The 23510-nt window shown below is 39.7% G+C and overlaps 1 protein-coding gene across 2 annotated transcripts in view; it reads right to left on the bottom strand.

Annotated features, from left to right (window-relative positions):
- The window catches only part of ppm1e (protein phosphatase, Mg2+/Mn2+ dependent, 1E), a 50416-nt gene extending 29471 nt beyond the window's left edge, over positions 1–20945 (bottom strand). The window contains exons 1-2 of one of the 2 annotated variants that reach the window (XM_044221703.1): positions 20560–20945; positions 20234–20476 (exon numbers count right to left, since the gene is read on the bottom strand). In XM_044221703.1, the coding sequence (XP_044077638.1) occupies positions 20234–20418 (185 nt within the window). In that variant the 5' untranslated portion in view covers positions 20419–20476; positions 20560–20945. Of the gene's footprint in view, positions 1–20233; positions 20477–20540 lie in introns of both variants that reach the window. The other variant, XM_044221702.1, reaches the window with a different exon arrangement.
- Positions 20946–23510: the final 2565 nt, after the last annotated feature.

The raw sequence follows: 23510 nt of genomic DNA, 5'->3' as shown, positions 1-23510 counted from the left end.
CACACACACACACACCATGTGGCGCTTTAGTCTGTTGCCGGGCTTTCTGGCTTTCTAATGGTGAGTGGCAGGAATCCACTGATGCTGCATCTAAACTGCTGGAAATCAAAAAATAAGTCTTTATTACATCTTTAGGGTAAAACCTTTTGTTTTTTCTTTTCCATTCAGGCTTTTTCATGTATTAAAATAAAAACCTGTGGATCAAAATGTATTGAAATGGAACAATCTTCAACTGCTGTCTCTCAGCCAGATTTAAATAAAATAACTATATTTCATCCCTATTGTTCTTCTGATATACCTACAATTTACTCAAAACTGCCATGCTGTTTGCTTTTCCATACATAATTTCCTGAAACAGTTGGTCATTGTAGTTTTTAGCAAATGTTATTCAAACAGAGTAAATAGTGCATTTGTTGGGGACTATTTTCAGCCGTAGATTAAGGAACATTTGGTGCTCTAGAGAGTATTTACAGCAGCAGAGCAGAGGCAGGATAAATTAACGATGCATACACCATTTCCCACACATAAACTGGTATTTAATAAAAAGTGTGCACATATTTCAGACCAGCGTATCAGACACCACAATCAGCAGGGCAACATCAATTGTCAGTGACGTCCAAATCACTTTTATGACGTGACAACATTCAAATCATGGTTTGGGTTGAAATAACTACTTTGTTAAGGTTAGGGAACGATCGCGGCCATTGTTAAAAGAAACCAGCGCTTTTTTTGTCCCATCCATCCACCCAGAACTCCTTCCTCTGTGGAATTTGTTGCTCTATAATAACGTCACCCGACTTCCTCCTTTGCTTCCGACTGACACTGTCACTATAGGCTTTGTCACTTGAACGTAAACACATGCCATTTTTGAGCTGTTTTTCTTAGGAGGAGAGTCTTATGTAAAGAGTGGTGCAGCAGACGGAGGTATTAATATGGAGGTTAATTACGGGCGTGTCTACGTCCATTTAGGGCGAACTGTGAGAGTGGAAATCAGGCTTGTGCATGTGCACCCAGTTTCACAATTATTGAGATTCATGAAACTGAACCATGCGCACGCACGGTTTTATAACTCTAGAGAAAAAAGAGTGACCATCGATATATCTGTCTTTGTGCGTACACAGAGTTTCATGCATCCGGCAGCAGCAGGACGGTGTATGTGGGATCGACTCAGAATAAACTACAGCGTGTGTTCATGGTAATGAAGGAACATGTCACCCAGTGCAACAAAGTGGCTCATTGATGTGTTTTTGGAAAACAATGGAGCTCTATGGCACAGAGGAATCAGTCTTTGGCTACACAGACAGTACTTGTTAGTGGCTTCAATTCATTGCTGGTTTTGTTCTTTTCACTGGATTTGTCGACAATAAGAAAAATATAGATTATCAAGAGACTTGTTCTTTAATAACAACACCTCCCGAGATGTTTTCATAGAGTGAGTATTGTAGACTCAGTAGAGATGTAGTTGATGCTAACAAAATGACTGCTTTTGTATAAACACTACAACACTGTACTTGAGCACGAACATGAGTTTTAGTGCGCGACTGTGGAACAAAAGTGGTTCTGTACAGATGTGTTGTCTCACTGACCGTATTGAAGACAAGCCCATCTACAGTAAACAGTAAAATCTGCCCAGTGTGGTTGAATACAACAGCAGATGTCAACAAAAAGTGTGTGGTGTTCCACCCTCTCAGCAGTTCTACCTTATAACCTAAGTACACCTCTGGATGTTTGCGGAGCTCTGCTGATGTAACACTGTGCACTTCAAACAGTGTGGAAATGATGGAGCTACTGTGACTGCAAACGTCAGAGTGCTGCTGTATGCATTTGCTATACCATGTTCCACTTACCACATGAAGTGCACAATGTTGGCTGCAGAGAGGCGTGTCTAATCTGTCATAAAATTAGAAAAACCTCCACGGCCACGAAACTCCTGTAACAACCTACAGTACATCTGAGACCGCTGGGTAGGCAGTGGGTCTACTACTTCAACAAGACATGACAGTAACTGGAGACTTAAAGGTTACACGCTGCAAGGAAAATCAGGCGTAAAGCTTTGCATGTGTCATGTACTTGAAATGGTTGTGTATCTGTTGTAGCTCAGTTTCCAGCTAAGCCTCCAGCCTCCACAGATAGACTGGGGAACTTGCGTGTAATTCCCTCTGAGGTTTTTGAGCAGGCCCAGTGCTGCTCTGCACAAAGCCTTAAGGCAGTATTATGTAATCTACCAGCTGGATCATTGGTGGATTGGTGAGAGCCTATAGGGGAGCCACATCATGTCCTGACCTGAACTATCTCTGGAAGCTCCTTTAATTGAACCAATTTCTCATAAACAACAGTGTTGTCTGTGTGAGCAATGAAATGTTAGCGTTGCCACATCTTGATCAGGATAAGTGTCATAATACGAAATATAGTCAAATTAACAGGTGTTTGTCTGCGAGTACTCAACACTAAAAATAATTTTCTTCTCGCCCAATGCGCATTTAATTTTTCCATATTTAATCCCAGCAGCTTAAAGCAACAGTTCGACATTTTGGGGAGTGGGAGTAACCCAATCAGTAAAGTCGCAAGCTGTAAAACCAAAACAGTAGAGCTGCAAAGTGGAGCGGCCGCTGGTTCCTGAAGTGTTTTCCCCCATTCTATGTTCCCATTTAATTTTTTTCTTTAAACAATATCCTCAGTGTTAATAAACACAGAACTCTCCTGGATAATGTAACGATCCTATAGGTTTTTTGCTATGCTCACCAGTTTTAATTATTTCAACTTCTTTTCTGAGAAATCATGTTTTGTCTGTTTATACTACAATACCCGTGATCCTAGACCCCTGTTGCCATGGAGAAGAAGCCAGTCAGAGGCGTGAATAAAAGCATTAGCGAATTCACAAAGCTTCATCGGTGCAGTTGAGAACAAAACACAGCGCCATAGTAGCTGAATTTACCCAAAACTGACCCAGAATTTAAAAATGACTAGATTATGTTTATGGTTTTCTCAACAATGTATTCTTAAGCGTCCTCCTGCTCAGAATTTTAAGCTCTGTGATTGGATGTTTCTTGCTGAAATGCACTTCAGGAGTCATAGTTAACTTCTACCCTGAAGTTTTTATGTACAGTGACTTGTACCTTTGACTTTTTATCAAAGAAGCAGTTTCTAACGCAGTTGCTAATCTTTTGTACTGATGATTGAATGGATGAGAATTTCATGCTGATCCAAGCCTTAGAAATGCTCCAACTGTTAGTCACCTAACATTGTCTATGGGAAAAATTAATGGGATTTTTACATCCGTGGTGCCTGAAATAGTTCCCACCACTTTGCAACTCTAAAGACGTTAAAACTCTCTGAGAGCCGAGAGGAACTGTAGGGTCGAGTGAAAATTGTCTGTGGGCTCATCACTTTAAGCGACCCTTTTCACATTATTATATGATGGCATGTGCTCCATTGTTAATATAAATATATTGATTATAGCTGCTTTAAAAACAGCCCACAAACATATAATTATTTAGTACATTATTTAGTGCAGTACTTCCAAGGGGGAAAAAACTTTTCGTCACAGGAAATACACATTAGTAGGATAAATTCATTATTGGTTTTGGTCATTTCATGGGATTATATCATTATATCATTGGGAGCCTTATAATTTAAATATTTGTTCGTTCAAGTACTGAACACCTCTACTGTCCTGCCCTCAGCCTGTTCATCCACTCTGCGGCAGCCATGTTGGGAAAAACAACCAGGATTCAAACATTTTCTCTGTAATTGACTCATTTATCATTTATCATACCTTGACATTCTGTGGCATATCCCAAGAATTCCTTCAAAGCTGTCAAAAGGGAAATATTTAGTGCAAAAAGAAACGTCACTTCGAGCCTCAACGTGCTGACTTGATCCTTTCCTCACCATCTGTTAAGAATTAAATTGCTTAGAGGATGAAATGCTGGTGATTGTGAACTGCTCCCTGCATACCGGCGTGGCACCCATGGCTCAGAAAACAGCTGTTGGGAAACCTCTCCTAAATAAACGCAACCTCGACCCAATAATACTTAACAAACTTGAATTCATTTTAAAATCCTTAGTTTGTAATTAAAATCATAGAAAATTTTAAGCAGCTCATTTCTTATGTAATATTTTCAGTATTTTATAGTAGCATTTTAAGAGATGTTTCAGTCTGGCTGTCATGCTCAGCACAGCACTGAACCAGCTTCAGAAAACAAATGCATGTCAAGAAACTGAATTTTAGAAGTCGTAGCCATTGATCAGCGTTCATTTTGACACTTGATTTTGATTTTGTTTTAGTCACATTTTAGTTATTTGAAAATTGTTCGTTTTAGTTTTCATCAGTGAAATTTTTGTCTAATTTACGTCGTGCAGTTTTTCTGCTAAAATAAATAAATGTATTGATCAAGGCCAAAAGAAGAGCAATATTTCAATATTAATGTTGCGACCTTTAGTCTAACGCTTTGGTTAATCGCCATGAGCCATTTCCATAAAATTAGCTGTGGATGTTCACGTTCCACAGTGAATCAATGCTCATGTACTTGGTGACATTTTCTTTGGCCAAAATTATATTATTTGTGTATTTGAACACAAATAATATCAAACTCTGAGACACAGACTGCTATTAAATGTAATGTTCCCTACAGGATGAACCCTTTCCCTTTTGGACACACACATTTTACTCTTGTGCCACCCACAGGTCAAAATGTCATCTTTACACTTAATGATAAGCACATTCATATCACATTTAGTGCTGAAACAATTAATTGATTAGACAGAAAATGTATCAAGCCATCTTCTAATCTTTCATCTTCTAAAATGTGAATATTTTCTCTGTTTTATATGATTGTAAATTGAACATCTTTTGGTTTTGGACTGACAAAACAAGCATTTTTGTCTCAGAGAACTTGTGATGAGCACTTTTCACAGTTAGACATTTTAACAGACTAAACGATTATTAAAAGATTAATCGCAAAAACATTTGACAGATTAATCGATAGTAAAAATAATCATTAGTTGCAGCTCTGCTTAAAAGAGTAAAACGTTTCCATTTAATGATCCCATGGCTTTCCTCTAGCACCATACACAGGGCAGAGTTAACATAATAGCTAAGATGTTGTCAATTTTGCATCAAAAATGCCATTAAAAGAAAAATAAAAAATGTGTGAGGTTGGTGTTTGCACAACTGAGCTCTGGCACTTTTAACCACATAGCAATTATTTTGATAAAATGGTGGGCTGATACGATGGTTTACATAGCAATTTAGGTCCATGTAATCTATGAACTCATTATTGTTCCTTATACAGCCTTACATTAATATACAATAAAGCCTAAAATGTATTTAATTCCAGTTAGATCATCATAAAGTCTTTACCATGATGAAATCCAACAGTATAATCACACTTTTTGACCTTGGTGTGTTATCCTTTTCTCCAGATGCTCATTTAGATTCAGATAAATTAATTATTCTATGTATGGCTGCTTTAGGGTCATGCGACCCACAGGCTCAACGTGCCCCTCTCTCCCCTATTCAGCAGCTTTCAAATACATTTTTTAAGGTCAGACAGGTAGGGATTCTGGACTATAATGTGAGCTGAACTGCTTTGCATTCAGGTCATCTGCCACAAACATATGACTCATCATACCATAATTTAAATGCACCTTGTGCAAGCAAGAAGCAGCAGACTGGAAAAGCTCTGTAAAAGTGTCTATCCATAATGCTGTAGGAGGGAAAGGAGGACACTGCACACTTTTGAAGGTCATTGCACTTCCAAAAATGGGGCCTCTCCAGAGCTGAATTAATTAAGGTGCCTGTTTTAGAGACATCAGTGTGAGCCACTGCTGGAAAGACTAGCCATTCTTTACAGTCCAGTGTTACAGAGTTACAAACCACGAACCAACAACAGACTGCCACGCTGTAAAACTGAAAGTAAAGGTCCCTGCTGTCTGGTACTGTCAACCTGCAACTTCTTTATCTTCATGGTTTTACTAAACACTTTCTAAGAAAAGCAATGAATATAATTTCAATAATTCATGCAACATTATTGCTACTGAGCCATAAATCATACAACACAAATTACTGTGAAATACACACCTTCTACTCCTCCTTCATTAAATGTTACCAAAATGAATCTACAGATTCTTTCCATTTTACTCTATAAATTAAACTGTTTAATGTTTTTAAAATGCCAAAATCTGACTATATTTATTGAACTAATTTAACATTATTTAACTTTAAAATCACAAAGGTTTCAATTTCTTATAGCAAAGTGGTGCCAACACGCTTAATTTCTTTCAAAAAGAGTTTTAGAACTAGTGGAATTTATTTTCTGCTAGTTGAAGCAGCACAGTAACTTGCAACACATAACAAAAGAGCTCTAGTTTCAAGTCTCTGTCCTGTCTGTGTGGAGTTTGCATGTTCTCTCCGTATTTGCATGGTTTCCCTTTTGGGTGCTCTGCTTTCTTCCCACAGCTGTGGTGAACAGGAGGCTCTAAAATGCTCATGACTGTGAGTGTGACTCAGTCCTCTCCCCAGTGCATGCTGGGACAGTCTTAACTCCCCAGTTATAGGAGGGCATGGCGAATGATTTAGCACCTTACTGTCCATTCATACAATCCAATTCTGTCAGAGCTGAATGACCAGTATAACTGATTTAAACAGCTTTGATAGCCCAGAAAGGTTTTATATTATATTTACAATTATATTATTGTGTTAATTAACCAGAGTCTACAGTCATGCTAGTGGCTCTGTGAAGCTGTACTTAGGCACAGCGAAGCTTTGAGCTAAATGCTAACGTACAGCTGAGGCTGATGGGGGAAGTCATTAGTTTCGCAGGTAATTGAACTGAAACAACAAATTAAGATTTTGACCAGATCGGACAACCAAAGTTATTACAATTCATTATGGTAATCCATCCAATAGTTGTCAAGACATTTCACATAAAAAAACAAAAATGTCAACCTTGTGGTGGCGCTCAAAGTCAGTCGGCGTCATCCTCTGGGGACCATGAATGTCTGTACAAAACTTCACAGCAATCCATCCAACAGTTGAGTTGTTTCAGTCTGGCCTAAAGTGTTGGACCGACCGACATTGCCATCATCAGATGGATATAATAGATGTGGTACAGTTAGAGACAGTTACATTTACTGTCCTTCATTACAGTTAACCTGACTACTATTATTTAACACATTATTTAATAAATAAAATCCACACAATGGTCTGACATTAAGAGGCTTTCTTTATGAAGGAAACTAGTTCTGTTCTGATGGCTTCAAGTGTTCATTATACTGAAATTGCAGCGGGCAAGGTCACATTATTACATATTGTTTACCATAATTGTTTCATGGTCACACTAGTTGGAGAATGCCGTGTCACTCTTATACTGCAGGCTCAACAATTGCCAGTGGTGGTGGAGGGCAGTAACTGAGGCTGCCCTCTGTGGTAATCCCAACGAGACACTCTGATTAAGGGATTACTTACAACTAATTTCAAAGGCTGGGATAGCCCAGACTAGAGCTAGGAGGCAAAAGAAGAGAGGAAGTGGTATGCATGACTGGACTGAGAAAAAACTGCCAAAACAAGGATGGCGTTAAAACACCCAAAACATGCAAGATAAGCACTGATCACTCTCACAATGCTTCCAGCACTGACTTTGTTTTGTATGCAATACCAGGCCAGCGTTTTCTAAGACAGGATGCCTCAAAGTCACAGAAAAACCCCTTTAAGGGAGGCTGACAGAGCCTCAAACAGCTTCAACTTTCAGAGGTGCTCTAGAAAGCCATACAGTTACTTCCCAGAAGCCTCAGAGGATGCTTATCTCCAGGGGGACAAAGTCTCCTGGCTTCATATTGCTCTGATTAAACAGTGAAAAGCCAGTGAATAGACAGATGGCAACGTGAAAAACTAAGACTTTCAAAAATGCCATGCAAACGCAGTCTCTGTGCTGGAGTGTATGTTGACTTTCATTTAAAGCTCTGCCTTCTCACAGTAAAGCTGTTTCATGGGAAGAGGCAGCTATCACAAGAGTAGCGGCTGCGTCTGATGTTGTTCTAATATACGCTGAATGTGATGAGAGCTGTTTCCATTGTCTTTGAAACTAGTTCAGCTCAAAAAGGAGGTCACTTCATTCTGAGACAGTACATGTGGGACTTCAGTGGATGGTCTGATTTGTCTGTTGTAGTGACAAAAGTGACAAAATCGCCTAACATTTGCTCACTACAGATGAAATACATTTTGAGCTCTGGACTGCAGCTTCACTCTGGATCATTGCTATGGTAATACACACAGTACATTCCTCTATGGCACTGCAGTACCTTGCTATTGAAGCATCTGCTGGGCCTGGTCTAGCCGTGACCTTTGATGTTCTAATTAAAGCAGAAAGGAGAACATATTGTCAGATATGCTCAAGAGTCTGCTCCGTGAATACAGCTTCAGTCTGCTGGTTGAAGGCTAACCTCTTTTATTAAATGAAAAGCTTGGGGCGCCCTACTATTAACCACAATGTCGGAGACCTTTGTTTCCTCAGTCTTTCCCCTCATTTCCTGTCATGTTTCTACTGTCGACTCTCTAGTAAAGGCAAAAAATACTTTAACACCTTTAATACTTTAACTTTCACACCAGCCCTTCCTCAGATTCCCACCCTTCTCTGTGCAGGCGAAAAGGATGAGAATCCCTCGCCGCTTCCAACCTCCAAACATTACCAATTGATGACATTTTTGATTTGAGCAAGATATTGTTATATAAAGATCAACCACGAACATCATCCATGCACAGTCTAATCTGTAGCACTTTTCTAACCCTTAAAGGGTAACACCCTCAAATTGTGCTAGAATCATCCCTCACGGCACATTTTTAAAAATGCAACAGAGGAGTAATGACTGTGGGAGGCGTGGAGCGACGTAGAGCTGGTAGTGAGCTAACCAGCCATGAGCAGCTACTGTCAGACGGTCAGTTTCTCCGCTGGACAGACAGGTAGTCTGGTGGGTGACAGCCACTAGAATCACATTTATGGCCCTTTGAGAGAGTCACAAATAGATATTAACAAATTAGTTTTGGAATTAGTTTCTATGAATTTACATTTGTTCTAGTAAACTTTTTATTGTATTGCTGCTCTTCTTGACTCGTTCACTGATAGCGCATCATGATGCTGATTTTGGTGCTCTCTATTATTTTTGGTTTTTGGATATCTGTTTATTGATATTTTTATTTTTTTACTCTGTTTGCACTCTTTCCTACTTTGTACTGCAACCACTGCACAACAATTTCCCTCAGCATAAATAAAGTTCTGTCTTATCTTATTTTAGGGTCTGTTCTGGTCGACCTTATTTAGGATCAGTCTCTCTTTCTTAAAAATTCATTTATGCATTTGGGATTCAGGTAGGTTTTCCACACATTTTCTCCACTGCTTTGGAAACTTCCTAAAAGTCACCCTCCCTACACTTTGAGCAGTATTCCTAGTAGCACCTGTCTTAAAAGGTCCAGTATGTAACATTTAAGAGGAGCTATTGGCAGAAATGGAATATATTGTTATGTTTTCATTAGTGTATAATCACCTGAAAATAAGAATCGTGTTTTCATTACCTTAGAATAAGCCGTTTTTATCTACAGAGGGAGGGATCCCCTTCTACAGAGGCCCCCATGTTGAACCGCCATGTTTCTACAGTAGCCCAGAACGGACAAACCAAACACTGGCTCTAGATAGGGCTGTTCGCATTTTTCGCGTGTTTCACAGCCACCGTAGTTTGTCCCACACGCTTGGAACGGTAGGGTGAGTCAAGCGATATTCAAATGGTTGCAATCTGCAATTTCAGCGCTAGATGCCACTAAATCCTACACACTGGACCTTTAAGGGACAAGATGATTTGTAATAACTTTAGTCTTAATACGGTGTTCTCCCACATAGGACCATTTGTGGTCACAACAGGCATGTTAGCCATCTCCAAATTACAAGAGAAGGTTCATAAAAGAGTCCCTGGCCTACTACTCTACTCATAAAACCAAGTACTACAACAAGTGTGCTAAAAAAAACAGTAGGTATTTGGGGCTGTGATTATGGGGCGGAAGGACAAGGGGAGGATTAAAATCACTACCATAGAGAAATAAATCTCTTATCCCTGTTTAATTCATTTTTCATTAATTATTTTGTATTTCATCATTAATCAGCATCAGCTTTGTACAGAATGTTTGTCACCAGATTTAATGCTATCTTGCTCAAAGTGTTTTTATCACTCATTAATTAATCTTTATTCTGTACAGATTGCTCTATGGTACTACAGATGAAATGGTCAATTTTTTAGATGCACCAGCTACGTGTGAAAACAGCTCCTGGAGTGTGGGAGTGATAAGAGTGTGTGGGCAGGTGGACATTAATGCTGCTACACGCTCCTGTATTGGCAGTGTTTCCTCTCTCCTGCGCAGCATCCTACTTCTACAGGATGGCCTGAGGGAAGTCCTCATTAATAAAGCCCTTGAGGGGTCTGCTTGTTCCAAACAAAGCAAGCTCGACCTTGAACTAGAGGACATGACTAATAATGGTTCAACAATCATTGAATGTTGATGTGGTTGATCATCTCGATAAAACATAGTGTAAAGGGTGGAGGTATGGTGTACTACACATATACTGTTGCTTAAAGTCCAACTAAAAATCACAAAAATCTGATGTTTTGCAATCATACATCTGTGTCAAGGTGATTTTAAAATTCATTGCTGTTAACTAATTGAATTAATTACTATCAAATAGTTTCTTATTACTAAAAAGGAAGAAAAAAGGTCTTTGGAGATACATCAGAAATGCTCCTTTAGACACAGTGTAAACTAACTTGCACTAATAACTGAAGGTTACAAGCCGAGGACAGACGGGGTACTGAAGAATAAAGACACCACTTAGCATCCAAACCAACCAATGTTGACTTTCGCAGGTACGTTTTTATGCTGTTCGATGTGCTGCAGCTGACTAGCTAATTCGCTACCTGACGTTAGCAGGGCACTTTTCCCTGGTGGATGTTTGTTTGGAAGCTAGTTCAACAAGCCAAGCTGAGATGTGGAATAAGCCAAAAGCTCAGAAACTGTGTTCAAATCAAAGGAGGATTACAACACTGAGCCTTATATACAATTAAATTTACAGAGAGGGCAGAGGTCCCTGTGTGCTCAGTTAGGAACTGGTACCTTGCCTCTGGCAATTGAGGTAGGCAGATATAAAGGTCTTCCTGAAAAGCAGCGTTAATACTAAAAATATAATAAAAAATATATAATAATAATAAAAAATTTGGTTGTCTGAAGGTAATATGTTGAGTTGGCTCTTTAATGAGGAGGTTTTTTGCTTCAGCAAAAATGCATGGAAACTAAGACAGTGAACACTACATCCATCATAATAAGACCGTATTTGTTATGGAAAGTGAATGTTTTGACATGTTGAATTTGTGGAAGTTTATGTTGCGATTGGTCATGTGGCCATCCTGGTTGTTGTTGTCCAGTGTCTTGTAAGCCCATAAGGGCTGGGCACCATAAGGTGCAGGACACTCAAATCAATCAATCAATATGACTACAATTCATGAATGTTCAGAGGCAAGAAAAAAAAGGAGAAAGACTGGAGGAGAATAACCGAAAGAACTGTAGGTCCTGGTGAGTTTTGAGATCAGTAAGTGGTTGAGCTAACGAGCTACAGCTAACATCTGTACAGTCTGTACTATTCAGAGCACAGACTGCAAAACACACTAAAACTGTATGTTGATTACCTTACATGATATTACTGAATTCACTGCCATGTTTGCTTGTTTTTAACAATGTGTGATAAAAGAAATTCCCATGTCACACTTCCAGCTAAAAGCTCATATTTCCCACAGACTCAACATGACCATGAACACAGCAGTGAATGAACAGCTGTAAGCTGCTGTACATGGTGCTACACTTGACACCTTTGAGTAAAGATTGAGTATACCTGCTGTTTCCAACCAGTCCAGCACAACACACTAATGTGTTACCACTTTACCCCTACGAGAACCTCAAATTCAGCATGCAGGAAGTGTGGAACAGACTCACCAGTTTCTCTGTCAATACGAATGGTTTCAATAAACGACACAGACCACTGAAACTAGGTGAAGTCACTACATGAGGGGTGCAAAAAATCTCTAGTTCCATAGTGATCCATTAAAAAAGTCACCACCAAATTCTGTCTCAAAACATAAAATACATTTTTTTAAGATACTATAGTCTCAATAGATGCTGTAAAGTCTAACATAAAAGCCAATATTCTGATATTGGCACAACTCATTGAGGGCTGGGACAATATATAATTTTTTTAAAAACATCACATCGAGACAAACCTTTTTAAAAATCCATATTTTTTTAAATTGGAAATGGTGCATAATTCAGTGTATTAATTCAAACCCACATCATGCAGTGTGCCATTGAGCCACCACAGCGTTATCCACGACCGTTACTTGGTTATTCTCAAAAATAAAAATGAAAAAAGTGCTTGTTCAGTTATGCTAGCAAAGACAAACTATTGTGAGTTTGACAATGTTACTGCTAAAGATGACTGCCTGTAAATAATCCTGTTGACAGCTGTAAGTGTCCACTTTGGCTGCTAAGCTAATGTTAGCTTCACAGACTGACAGCATATTATGCTGCTCAGCCCAATTCAGAGCTATTAAGGTGTTAAGGAAAGAAAAATTGATTTAATGGAGCAAAGGCTTGTGGCTTTTACTTTCCATTTTCCATTTTCCAAGTCTCAGTTTGTTGTTGGAGCAGCTGATAACAGCAAAGCTCAGAAAAGACGTCTAGCGTTAGCCGTCTGTTAAAACCGGACCAAATTTCATTGAAAAGTTTTGTAAATTATAACCTTTATTTTAATGCCATTTGATGCCTGTATTTTCATCATATAATCGGTTCTACGGGATCTGCTGGACAGGGATTACAAATGAGATGCCACTGCAGTGATGGCGGATTGTCTACATTTGCCCAAAACCCAGATTTGTCGATATGTCTGCTTGTTTTATTTACACAGCAGCATAATTTAAGTCATACTTGGAAGTAAACCCTCCACACACAGACACACACACACACACACACACACACACACACACACACACACACACACACACACACACACACACACACACACACACACACACTCCAAATCACACTGTGTTCAGGGGGAGTAGACTGCATCCTCTTCTGTTCAGATGTGAATCCCAGCTGCCTGGAGGAAAATGGATTAAAACCTAACTGGCATCATTTTAACACACACACACACACACACACACACCCCAAACTCATTCTAGCACAAGTGCTTCACCCGCCCCCTATTAACACACACACTCTCACACAGAGGGGATCTCTCTTCTTGCAGAAGTCTATTATTAGCTGTTCAACCCAGAGACAAACTAATGACACGTTGGGATGAATCACCAGAGCTGCTGCCTCCAACTATCATTACACTCACAGCACAGCTACAGTAGACAGCCATGTAGGATGCTGGCCACCACACAAACACATACGCACACTCATACCTTCAGTCTGCTTCAAGAACTGCAGCAAAAGTTCATCCATGAACCACTGAGGCCCACGTGTCTGCAGGTTTTCATTCCATCACCCACAAAACCAGATTCAACTAACACCCCTTTATCTGACGTCTTTTAACCTCAATACTTTTTTGGTACCAACCAAAATGTGTCAGTGGCAAGTAGTAAGTAAGCTGTCATCGCATGTCAGGTCAGATTCATAATCTTGTTAACTCATTCTTTGATCTGATAGAAGCTGATTTAAAGCAGCACGAATCATTGCTTTTATGTTAACATGTGAAAAGCATCACTTATAGTGATGAACCCACAGAGACTCCGCAGTTCCCCTCAGCTCTTCAGTGCTTTTCAGCATATTTCAGTTCATTGTTTTGGTTTTATTTACTTCACCGCTCTCATCAACTTATCCAATACTGAAGTTGTTTAGTGGATCAGGTATCAGCCAGACGTGACCATTCCACACTTAATACAGATTCTTTGTCACTGTCATAAAATTCAGCGTTTCCGCTTTTAGTTCATTCATACATTCATTTCTGTCACAGAAAGGCTTCTGAATCAGTTTTTACCGCCACAACCATGCCTGACCTCATGTAACCTTCCATTATAATTATCCCAGTGAGCTCCAGGTAGTGAGGTGTAGAGAAATTACACTGGTATTGCATCAGTACTCGTTATCGGCAGATAACACAAATTGAGGAATTGGAATTGGTATTTGGAGACAAAAAAGTAATTTCCACCAGCAGCAGGCAGCTGTTTTGAGAGAAAAAGCTCTAAAAACCCACTGTATGCTACCCGCTCAGCACCATACAACAAACAGACTCAGTTAGTGACTGGCTGGTGACCATAGTGGAGCATCTAGCAGCTGAAGAGACAGATATTTCCCTCAGGAGTTGGTGGAGACCAAATCAGAGCTAAAAGAGTGTGAATATTGGACTTACATTCGTCACATGGCCAAAAACTTTTGTTAAATAAAAAAGGGTTTGTGGAAAAACATGGTTATGTATTTATTTCTCAAAGTAAGGTATCAAAAAAAGTAGCAGTACTGACACGTGGGTATCGCATCTGCACTAATATGAAAACATTTCTAACAATGCCCAGTGTTTGCTTGACACAGGTCCTTCTCATTGATTTGCAACATTTCCCACACCTAATAAGACGACCAGACATTAAAGGGATTGTTACCACAGTATACACAGTATGGCAAAATTTCTGGATGGTTGACAAATTTAAATCTTTCCAACTCTACTGAACACAAGTAGGCAGCAAAATAACAGTGAAATCCAAAGAACTTGGTGTACTGCTTGCAATGGCTCTGCTGTTGTCTAAAGAACTGTTATCAAACTGTCAGTCTGACTGAAACATGGCTAGCTTGCTGCTGTATTCAGACTGACTACAAAACACCATTATTACTCTGTGCAAGGACGCCTGGCTTGTTACCATGACAACTGATGTATATGATGTAAGTGTCAAAACAAGCACACATTTCAGACGTCTTCACATACACACATTCGCTGTAGACTGTGAGCCCAGAAATGCACAGAGAACATAGCTTTAACTGGCAGCAGGCAACGTTAATGGGAGCATAAGTGATACATTAGATCAAGTATCAGCTCTGAATGAGCTGATACATGATCTCTGTTCCCTGTAACTCCTGTACCAGGGAACTCCTACTAGTCTAACAGCTCGTTTTACTCATCAAAACACTTTAAACGAGACAACACTGAAATCCTAGATGTCAGTCAGTATGTTTGTCCATTCAATATAAAGTGCCAGTGTAAGATATCTCCACCAACTGGCCTGATTGACATGAAATGTGCTGTGAATATTCCTCTTATCTAATTAAACGACAAAATACGTCATTGGCCCATGCCCTCCACAACGACACATAAAACCGTTTTCTGATCTTGGACCACTATGGTTAAGGTTTGCTTAGATTTAGGCACAAAAGTTACTTGGTTAGGTTTAGGGAAACATCATGGTTTGGGGTAAAATACTTGGTTAAACCTGCCTTTTAAGTTGATATGGCGAACTTGTTAGCAAACAGTTGCTTATTTACACGTCCAGCAGTTACGGAGCAACATTATCATTCATTTGGAGTCATGTTTCTGTCCACCTGGTGAAAGTAAATCCAATATTCACTCTCTTTTAGCTCTGATTTTGGTCTCCACCAACTCCTGAGGGAAATATCTGGCTCTTTAGCCGCTAAATGCTCCACTACGTTCACCAGCTAGTCACTCAGCTGCCTGCTGCGGCCTAAAACAACACTATGAGAGAGGTAAGAGTGAACAAAAACAGTAAAGTTGTGGGCCGGACAGAGAAACAATGAGCTGAAACTCACTATAAAGCTCTGTAAAGCCGAGGAGCTGCAGATTCAGGTGATAATTCTCTGTAGGATCATCACGCGCAGTCATGGTTAAAAGAAATCAGTGTCGATTGTTGGTTTTAAACAGCGATCTCCTGCATTAAAGTCCGACATTTTGCTGACCCATCCATCCACCCCGACCTCTCTATAATAATGTCACGCTACTTCCTCCTTTGCTCCCGACAGACAAGAGTCATAATTACTACTCTGTCTTTTTTGGCCATTTGCTGAAATGATTGATGCTGTCGTTTTTCTGGGGAAGTCAGTGTGGGGAATATTCATGCTCCTCAGGAGGACGATTCCTCATGATTTTGGTGAACCTCTGACATACCTTTCCTCTAGCATCATAGCAGAATCTACCCATTCAAAAACAGCTGTGTACATGACACAGCCAAAAATGAGTGCCCCCCTTGACCTTGTGAGCAGCTGGAACAACTAGCTCCTGGTAGGGTCTCTTAAGATAAACTGCTTGACGGAGAGGGGCCAAAGAGTGATTCATAGACTCCAACAAGCCAAATATACTGTATAAGATGCTGCCTTGGCCATAAAAGAGAGACAGAGGGACATTTTACAAAGCAAGCTTAGGCGGTGAGCTGCAGTTATTTTGGTAAGTTTGGCTAATGACCGTTTCACAAAGCCAGATTGGATGGACTCCATTTTTAAATGGCTGTGGCAACTTCAGCTTTCAGCCAAACCGAGTCAGGAGCAGGAGCCACACTGACACGAGGAATCACAAACCGATCTAACTGCTCTCATGTGCTTTGGAGAGCTATCCACTAAAAAATTACAACACCCAGTCATCGTGTAATCACACATTTCTGCCTTGTTTCAGCTTTGTTCAACATCAAAAGGCTTGTAGTTGTCAGGGAGCCCAGAGAGTTGTTAAAAAACCTATTTTTGAACTTTTGTTTTTGTATTTTTTCACCGGAGAAAGCAGTACTCAGATCCTTTAATTAAGTAAAAGTAGAAATGCCACAATGTAAAATATTCTCCATTACAAGTAAAAGTCCTGCATGAAAAATGTACATTATTGTAGTAAAAGTATTTATTTTGCTAGATTGCCCCTTTCATAATGTTATATTATCTATATTATATTAGTAGATTATTAATATTATTGATGCATTAACATGTTAGCAACATTGTATTGTAATAGCTGGTTGAGGTGAAGGCATTTTTAACAGGTTTAAATACTTCATATTTAACATATTTCATAAATTGATCATTTGTTTTGTATGTAAACTCTTAATCTGCAAAGTAACACAACTATCAGATAAATGTAGCAAAGTAGAAGTATAAAGTAGCATAAAATGGAAATACCCAAGTGAAGTACAAGTACCTCAAAAACAATGAGTAAAGGTACTTAGTTACATTCCACCACTGGTCTTTTTCATTAGTTCATATTGTCCAGCCCTAGCTCTTCTATGCACAGTACAGGGAGGCAAAGTGGATGAAATCTTCTATCGTGGTGAGTAATTATATATCACGAAACAGAGAAACAGATTAGAGATAAAACAGCCACTGGGGAATGTCAGCTTTGGCTAATGGCATGAATTAAATACTTGACTGATCTGCCAAATGCTAACCAAAAATATAAAAGAGAACGGTATAGAAAATCTATGTCAACTCACTGCACATATCACCATATTGCCGAACCGCAACGTACCAGATTCAAACTCCTGGATAGACACACACACACACACACACACACATACACACACACATACACATACACACACACATACACACACACACCCAGCTGACATCTTAAACACATTTCTAAGTCAGAGTGAAGCCACACTTAACTATGAGAGTGGGATGAAGATTGAATTCAGTCTGTGCTTCAAGTTTGGAGCTGCAGCCTGTTGCACCAGCTGTGTGTAAGTTCAAACTTAGCCCAGTTATAACGTAAATGATTACTAACTTGTGATTTATGCATTACTAAAATAAAAGTGGTTGCACCACGGAGATAAGTTACAACATAACTCTAAGTAACAAGTAACTGCCACTAGGGTAGGTGTAAATCATAAAATGTCACAGAATTATACTCACTAATGGTAAAACAGCAGTTGTTCTGCCACACAGCATCATTTTTTCATTAACTGCCATTTTGCAACACAGTAATCCAATAGAGACCTAATTTATTGGTATGATATGTCAATATCGATCTAGCTTACTACGATGTGCTACCGGTCACGGCTGGACATGGGTTAGCCCTGCTTCCAGTCTTTATGCTTCCAAACAGCTCAAATGGCTCTGCTTTGGAACTATTATTATTATTATTATTATTATTATTATTATTACTACACTCTTGGCAAAAAAAAAACAGCCGGGTACAGCTTTCTGGAGTGTTGTGGTCAGAGTGAGGTTGCCAGGTTTGGTACCATCGTGCCTGTACAGAGACATATACCACTGTATCTGGCAACCTGCACTATAGCCGGAGACGCTGCACAGAAGTACTGGGCTGATCGATTAACTAGCGTTCGCCAAGAAATAGTAGCAGCACTAGTAACTCCTCCTAAAACCACCAATTTTTTACAATTTTGTTTGTGTACTTATTAAATAAACAAGATATACAATGTGTGAATTAGTGAACTTTAAAGAGTTTTTTTTTATTACTTTGGACACAGTCATACTAGTTGTTTCTCCCCTGTCTTTATGCTAAGCTAAGCTAACCACGTCCATCTCCTTACTGAACACACAGACATCGGACTGATATCAGTCTTCTCACCACACGCTTTGAAAGAAAGCCATTAAGTATATTTCCCAAAATATTGAGTTACTCCTTCAAGCTAAACAGGTGTCTGTTGTACGTGCTAATAAAATGTGACCACCTCCTCATTTAACATCTAACAACTGGAGCTCCCATGAGTCTTAGACACAGGCACACCATCTAAAAGTCATGGTAGCTGTAGTTGGATGCTAAAAAACATATTTAAATGAAGATATACATTTACATTGAATGTACAGAGGCAAATAGGCATGTGTGTGTGCATCCTGTCAGCATGTAATTGGAGGGGGAGGGGAGGCTGCAAGATGTTGAGTGTTGAATGCTCAATGACCTTATATTCACCAGCCAATTAAGCCTGCACATGTGACAAAGACATTATGAATGTGTAGAAGACTAATACTGATCTTCTCCAACAGGTCAAATGTGTGAACAAGGCTTTCTACTCTCCACCTGACAGCACTACTGGATGCATGTGATCCACCCTGCCACCAACACATGCTCTCCTTCACTGCTGGAGTGCATCCTGACCTTCTGAGACGTACATATGTGCCTACAGGGTCTGCAGTTAAGCTTTTTTTTTTTTTTTTTTTTTTTTTTTTTTGGGAGACATACATGCAAGCAGCAGTCCCCTTGCCACTCAGTGCCCTAGATGAGTCCTTCAACCCTGTTCTTCCCAGCACAGTTTCTGCACCTATTTTGGATTCAAAACCAGGCCAGGCAGCAGAGCTCAGGGCAGAGCTCTCTCAGCCAAGTTTGTCCACATCTTAAAACACTAGATTGTGACGAATTTAATCCAGTGGCTGTCAAATTATAACTATGCACACACTATTAAGTAGAGTTATCTGTATGAATTCGGTTGTTAACGTGCACATGGAGTTCCCTTTCTTAATGCAAATGTCTTCTTTCCTTACAGCTCTTAAGGAAAAGGGATACAATTAGATTTGGGGTGAAAAACAAGAGCAGGTTTTCCATGAACTACGAGCAGCATTTCAGCCCGTGACAATTCAGTCTGTGTCTCGGACTTTAAAGTGTAACGAGCAATCTAACGATTGAGGCTAATAACGTAACCGGTGAGGTTATTTTTAGCCTGCATGAAGATGCGCTCAGCAGTGATGGCGATGGCTTCCTCCCCCTCCTACACCATAATGACGTCGTGCTGTTACGCAAATCCAGGGGTTCACCTTTTGCAGATCTCCAGCACTGTCAAATTTGTGGCATAAAATAGGAGGGAACACACACACACATACATATAATATACATATATATACACACACACACACACACATATATATATATATATATATATACAGTATAATGCGACACAGCCGTTGTTGCGTGTCAGCTTTTAACTTCTGCTTTAGCTTTAATTCCTCATAATAAAGACATTTGTCTAAACGTGGTGTTGGACACACCCAGCGTGGCATGAAGCGGGTAGCTGGCATCCCCCCTGCGAGGAATCCCGGTTTATCAGATGTGGATCCGGCCAGGGTCGCAGCCCGCTCACCTCCACACAGCTCTCCACAACACACTGACGGTCAAAACACCGCCATTTAGCTGTTACAGTGGCTTCATGTCATATACTGGCGTTAAAACACACGGAAATAACAACATGCCATGACAGAAAGTGGACACTTAACTATTTGTAGAGGTGCTGGAGACACAGGTCGAGGCATTCCCCCTCCACCTCGTCCTCAGTCACCAGGTCCGACAAGGGGCGCATCGGCACCGGGTCGCTCTCCTGCAGAGGCATTCTCATCTCCCGAAGAAAGAGCTCCAGGAACCGTCGGAAGGTTTTCTCCTCTGCTGTAGAGCCGGCCATCATTTCTCATTCCTGGACAGACAGAGACAGCTCCGCCCGTCAGTAACACTAACTTGCCGGGCTAAGAAGAGAAGAGTCAGTAAGTTAGCCGAACTAGTTGGACTGTGAGTGCGCTGCCAGACTACCTGAATGAATGTGTAGTACCGGAGGAGCAGAGCCGTTGACTACCGGTGTGTCTGAAAGCAGCGGACCTGACTGGATGAGCGCCGTCTACGATTATACTACTGGACTCGCTGTCACAAGCTTTGTGGACTGAGCCCCCATTCAGAGCTGAGCGGGAACGCGCATCGCGTTATCAGGGATTTCTGGATGAACCGATCAGAGGGCGGTGACGTCAGAGAGAACGCGGCGGTTTACTTAGGGGTCGTGAACGCGCACGCAGCTGACGTCTGAGCTGTTTTTGTAGACGTTATGAAGGTGGCCTGTTTTATGATGCCTGCTGTCCAGAATAAACACAGTATTAGATCATCAGTCTTTTCTTTTTTTTCTTTTTTTTTTGAATCTCAGCTAAAGTAAACTTTCTAACAAAAGAAAACTTTATGTAAAATGTTCATAAATGAAATGCGACAGAGCCTACATACAAACAGTGGTGGAATGTAACTCAAGCACTGTACTTAAGTACAAATTCGAGGTACTTGTGTTTTACTATAGTTTTTTTCATTTTATCCAACTTTATACTTCTACTCCACTACATCTCAGAGGCAAATATTGTACTTTTTACCACATTTGTCTGACAGACACGCCGGTCTCCAACAGACAGGTGGAGGTGAGGTGGAGCAGGTGAACAGTTTTAGGTTCCTGGGAATCAGCATCACAGAGAACCTGTTGTGGTCCTCTCGCATCTCCACGCTGGAAAAGAAAACTCAGACACTGCTGTATTTCTTAAGGAAACTTATGAAGGCATAACTCCTGTGGCAAGTTCTTGTTAAATTTTTCAGAAGAGCAAGAGAAAGCGTCCTGACTGGAAACCTTACTGGCATGGGATGTGCACGGCCCAGGACAGGAGGGCTCTGCAGCGGGTGATTAAAACTACCCAGAACATCATTGGTATTTATTGACTGAGCATCAGTGCTATTGGTGAGGTGAGGTGCCTGCGCAGAGCCCTCAGGATGCTGAAATACCCACCCCAGCCACAGCCTGTTCATCCTGCTGCCGTCTGGCAAGCGATACAGAAGTATCCGCTGCCGTACCACCAGACTACAGAGCAGCTTCTTTCCTCAGGCTGTGAGACTCCTCAACTCCACCTCATCCTCTGCACGCCACCATAAATAATCTGTTTTATGTGTGTAGCATAAAGGGACTACAGCTTGCATGTCATTGCACGACCCTGTGTTGTATAGTGATAAATAAATTAACCTTGAACCTTACTCTTCCTGTCCAGTGAAAACCATGTATCTCCAAATTTGGTGATTTTGAACGGGAATGTTTCTGATAAACCAAAGGATGAAGTGCTCCTTAATGTGTTGAGAAAATTCTCATACTTCTTAAGATAAATAAACTATTTAAACTCCCCTTGAATCAGCTGGAAATTGCATCGTCACAAAGCTGAAAACAGGGCTGTTTTTCTGACTCTTTAGAGATACGTGGTTCTCACAGGACAGCAACGCTACAAACATGATCTTGTAAAATATGATGCACTGCTGTAGATTAAACTACTCAACAGCATATAAAGTAGTTCAAATTAGCTCAACCTTAAACAACTACAGCAGTAAAATGCAACATAAACATTAATGCAGCAGGAATATTAATCCAAACATCATTTTTCTGTATAATGATAACTTTTACTTTTGATACTTTAAGTAAATTTTGCTGATAATACTTACACACGAAGAAGTAAGGTTTTTAATGCAGCACTTTTACTTGTAGTGGAGTATTTTCAGTGTGGTATTAGTGCTTTTACTTAAGTAAAGTCAAATCTGAATACTTCTTCCACCACTGCATACAAACGATTCAGCACTCTATAAACCCCAAAGCCTTAAAGACTCTAATAACTGTCTGAACTGCTGAACCTTTTTTTCTTTTATATTTTATATATGTTTTTTTATTCCAAAAATATATAAATTGTACATTGTGTTGTCGTAGCCCTGAGAGTGCTGTTCATGTTGCCTCTTTTGTGAGACTTTTTTGGAATAACTTATGTATTTTTATATATAAAATACAACATTTTTATAGCCATATTGATGACAATGTTATTCTTTTGGAAACGCATACTGTTCAGCATCCCAGAAGATAACACACATTTGAATTCTCAATTGTATATTACTAATCTTTTAATTTTATTGGCTAAATTTCATATTCATAAATGCACATTAACAGGTAAACAAGGTCAAGCATTAACTCAATTCTTTTTTAATATACATCCAAAGGCTGTAAAAACTATTAATACCTTTTTTATATAATAAATATAATAATATAATCTTTATATAAATCCCCCTAGCTCAGAATTGTTGCTAATTCCTTTGTAAACATCGTTTATGGAAATTAATCGTCTTTTTTGATATCTCAAACTAAGACATCACTATTCGAAATTTAGTTGTGCGTATCTGAAATTGGAGTTATGACTAGTCAATGTGGCTTCCAGTTATATTCTGGCTTTTAACAAACGAGTATGCTTTATTATAGCTGGACGATATATATAGTAAGTGATCATGTGACCTGTCTCAAAAGCTTTTAGCTGCAGCATTGAAAGTCTGAATAACTGATGAAGACGATGGCTTGAAACGTCTCATCATATGATTCAACAGGGGGTGCAGTGCAGTGGTGTGCTGTTTTTTTTTTTCCTCATTTGTCTGGTCACACATGTCTGGAAAATATTTGTCTGTCTGTGTCTATTTCAGTTGTTTACAAATTTAAAGTCCCCCTCCACTCAAAAATGTGTTCTGCTTAATGTTATGTTTATGTTTGACCTTCACTGTGCGGAACGATGTTTGTGCAGTAATGCTGAAAAAATGTATCAACTAATCAACTGACAGAAAATGTTTTGACAACAATTGTGTTAATCAATTAACTGTTTAATTCATTTGTCAAAGAAATAATGCCAAAAATTCTTTGGTTCCAGCTTCTCAAATGTGAAGATTTGCTGTTTTATCACCGTC

The sequence above is a fragment of the Siniperca chuatsi genome, linkage group LG14 (genome assembly GCF_020085105.1).
Source record: "Siniperca chuatsi isolate FFG_IHB_CAS linkage group LG14, ASM2008510v1, whole genome shotgun sequence".
NCBI classification, from domain to species: domain Eukaryota; kingdom Metazoa; phylum Chordata; class Actinopteri; order Centrarchiformes; family Sinipercidae; genus Siniperca; species Siniperca chuatsi.
The sequence above is the reverse complement of the archived record's forward strand: the minus strand, read 5'-3'. Positions and strand labels throughout refer to the sequence as shown.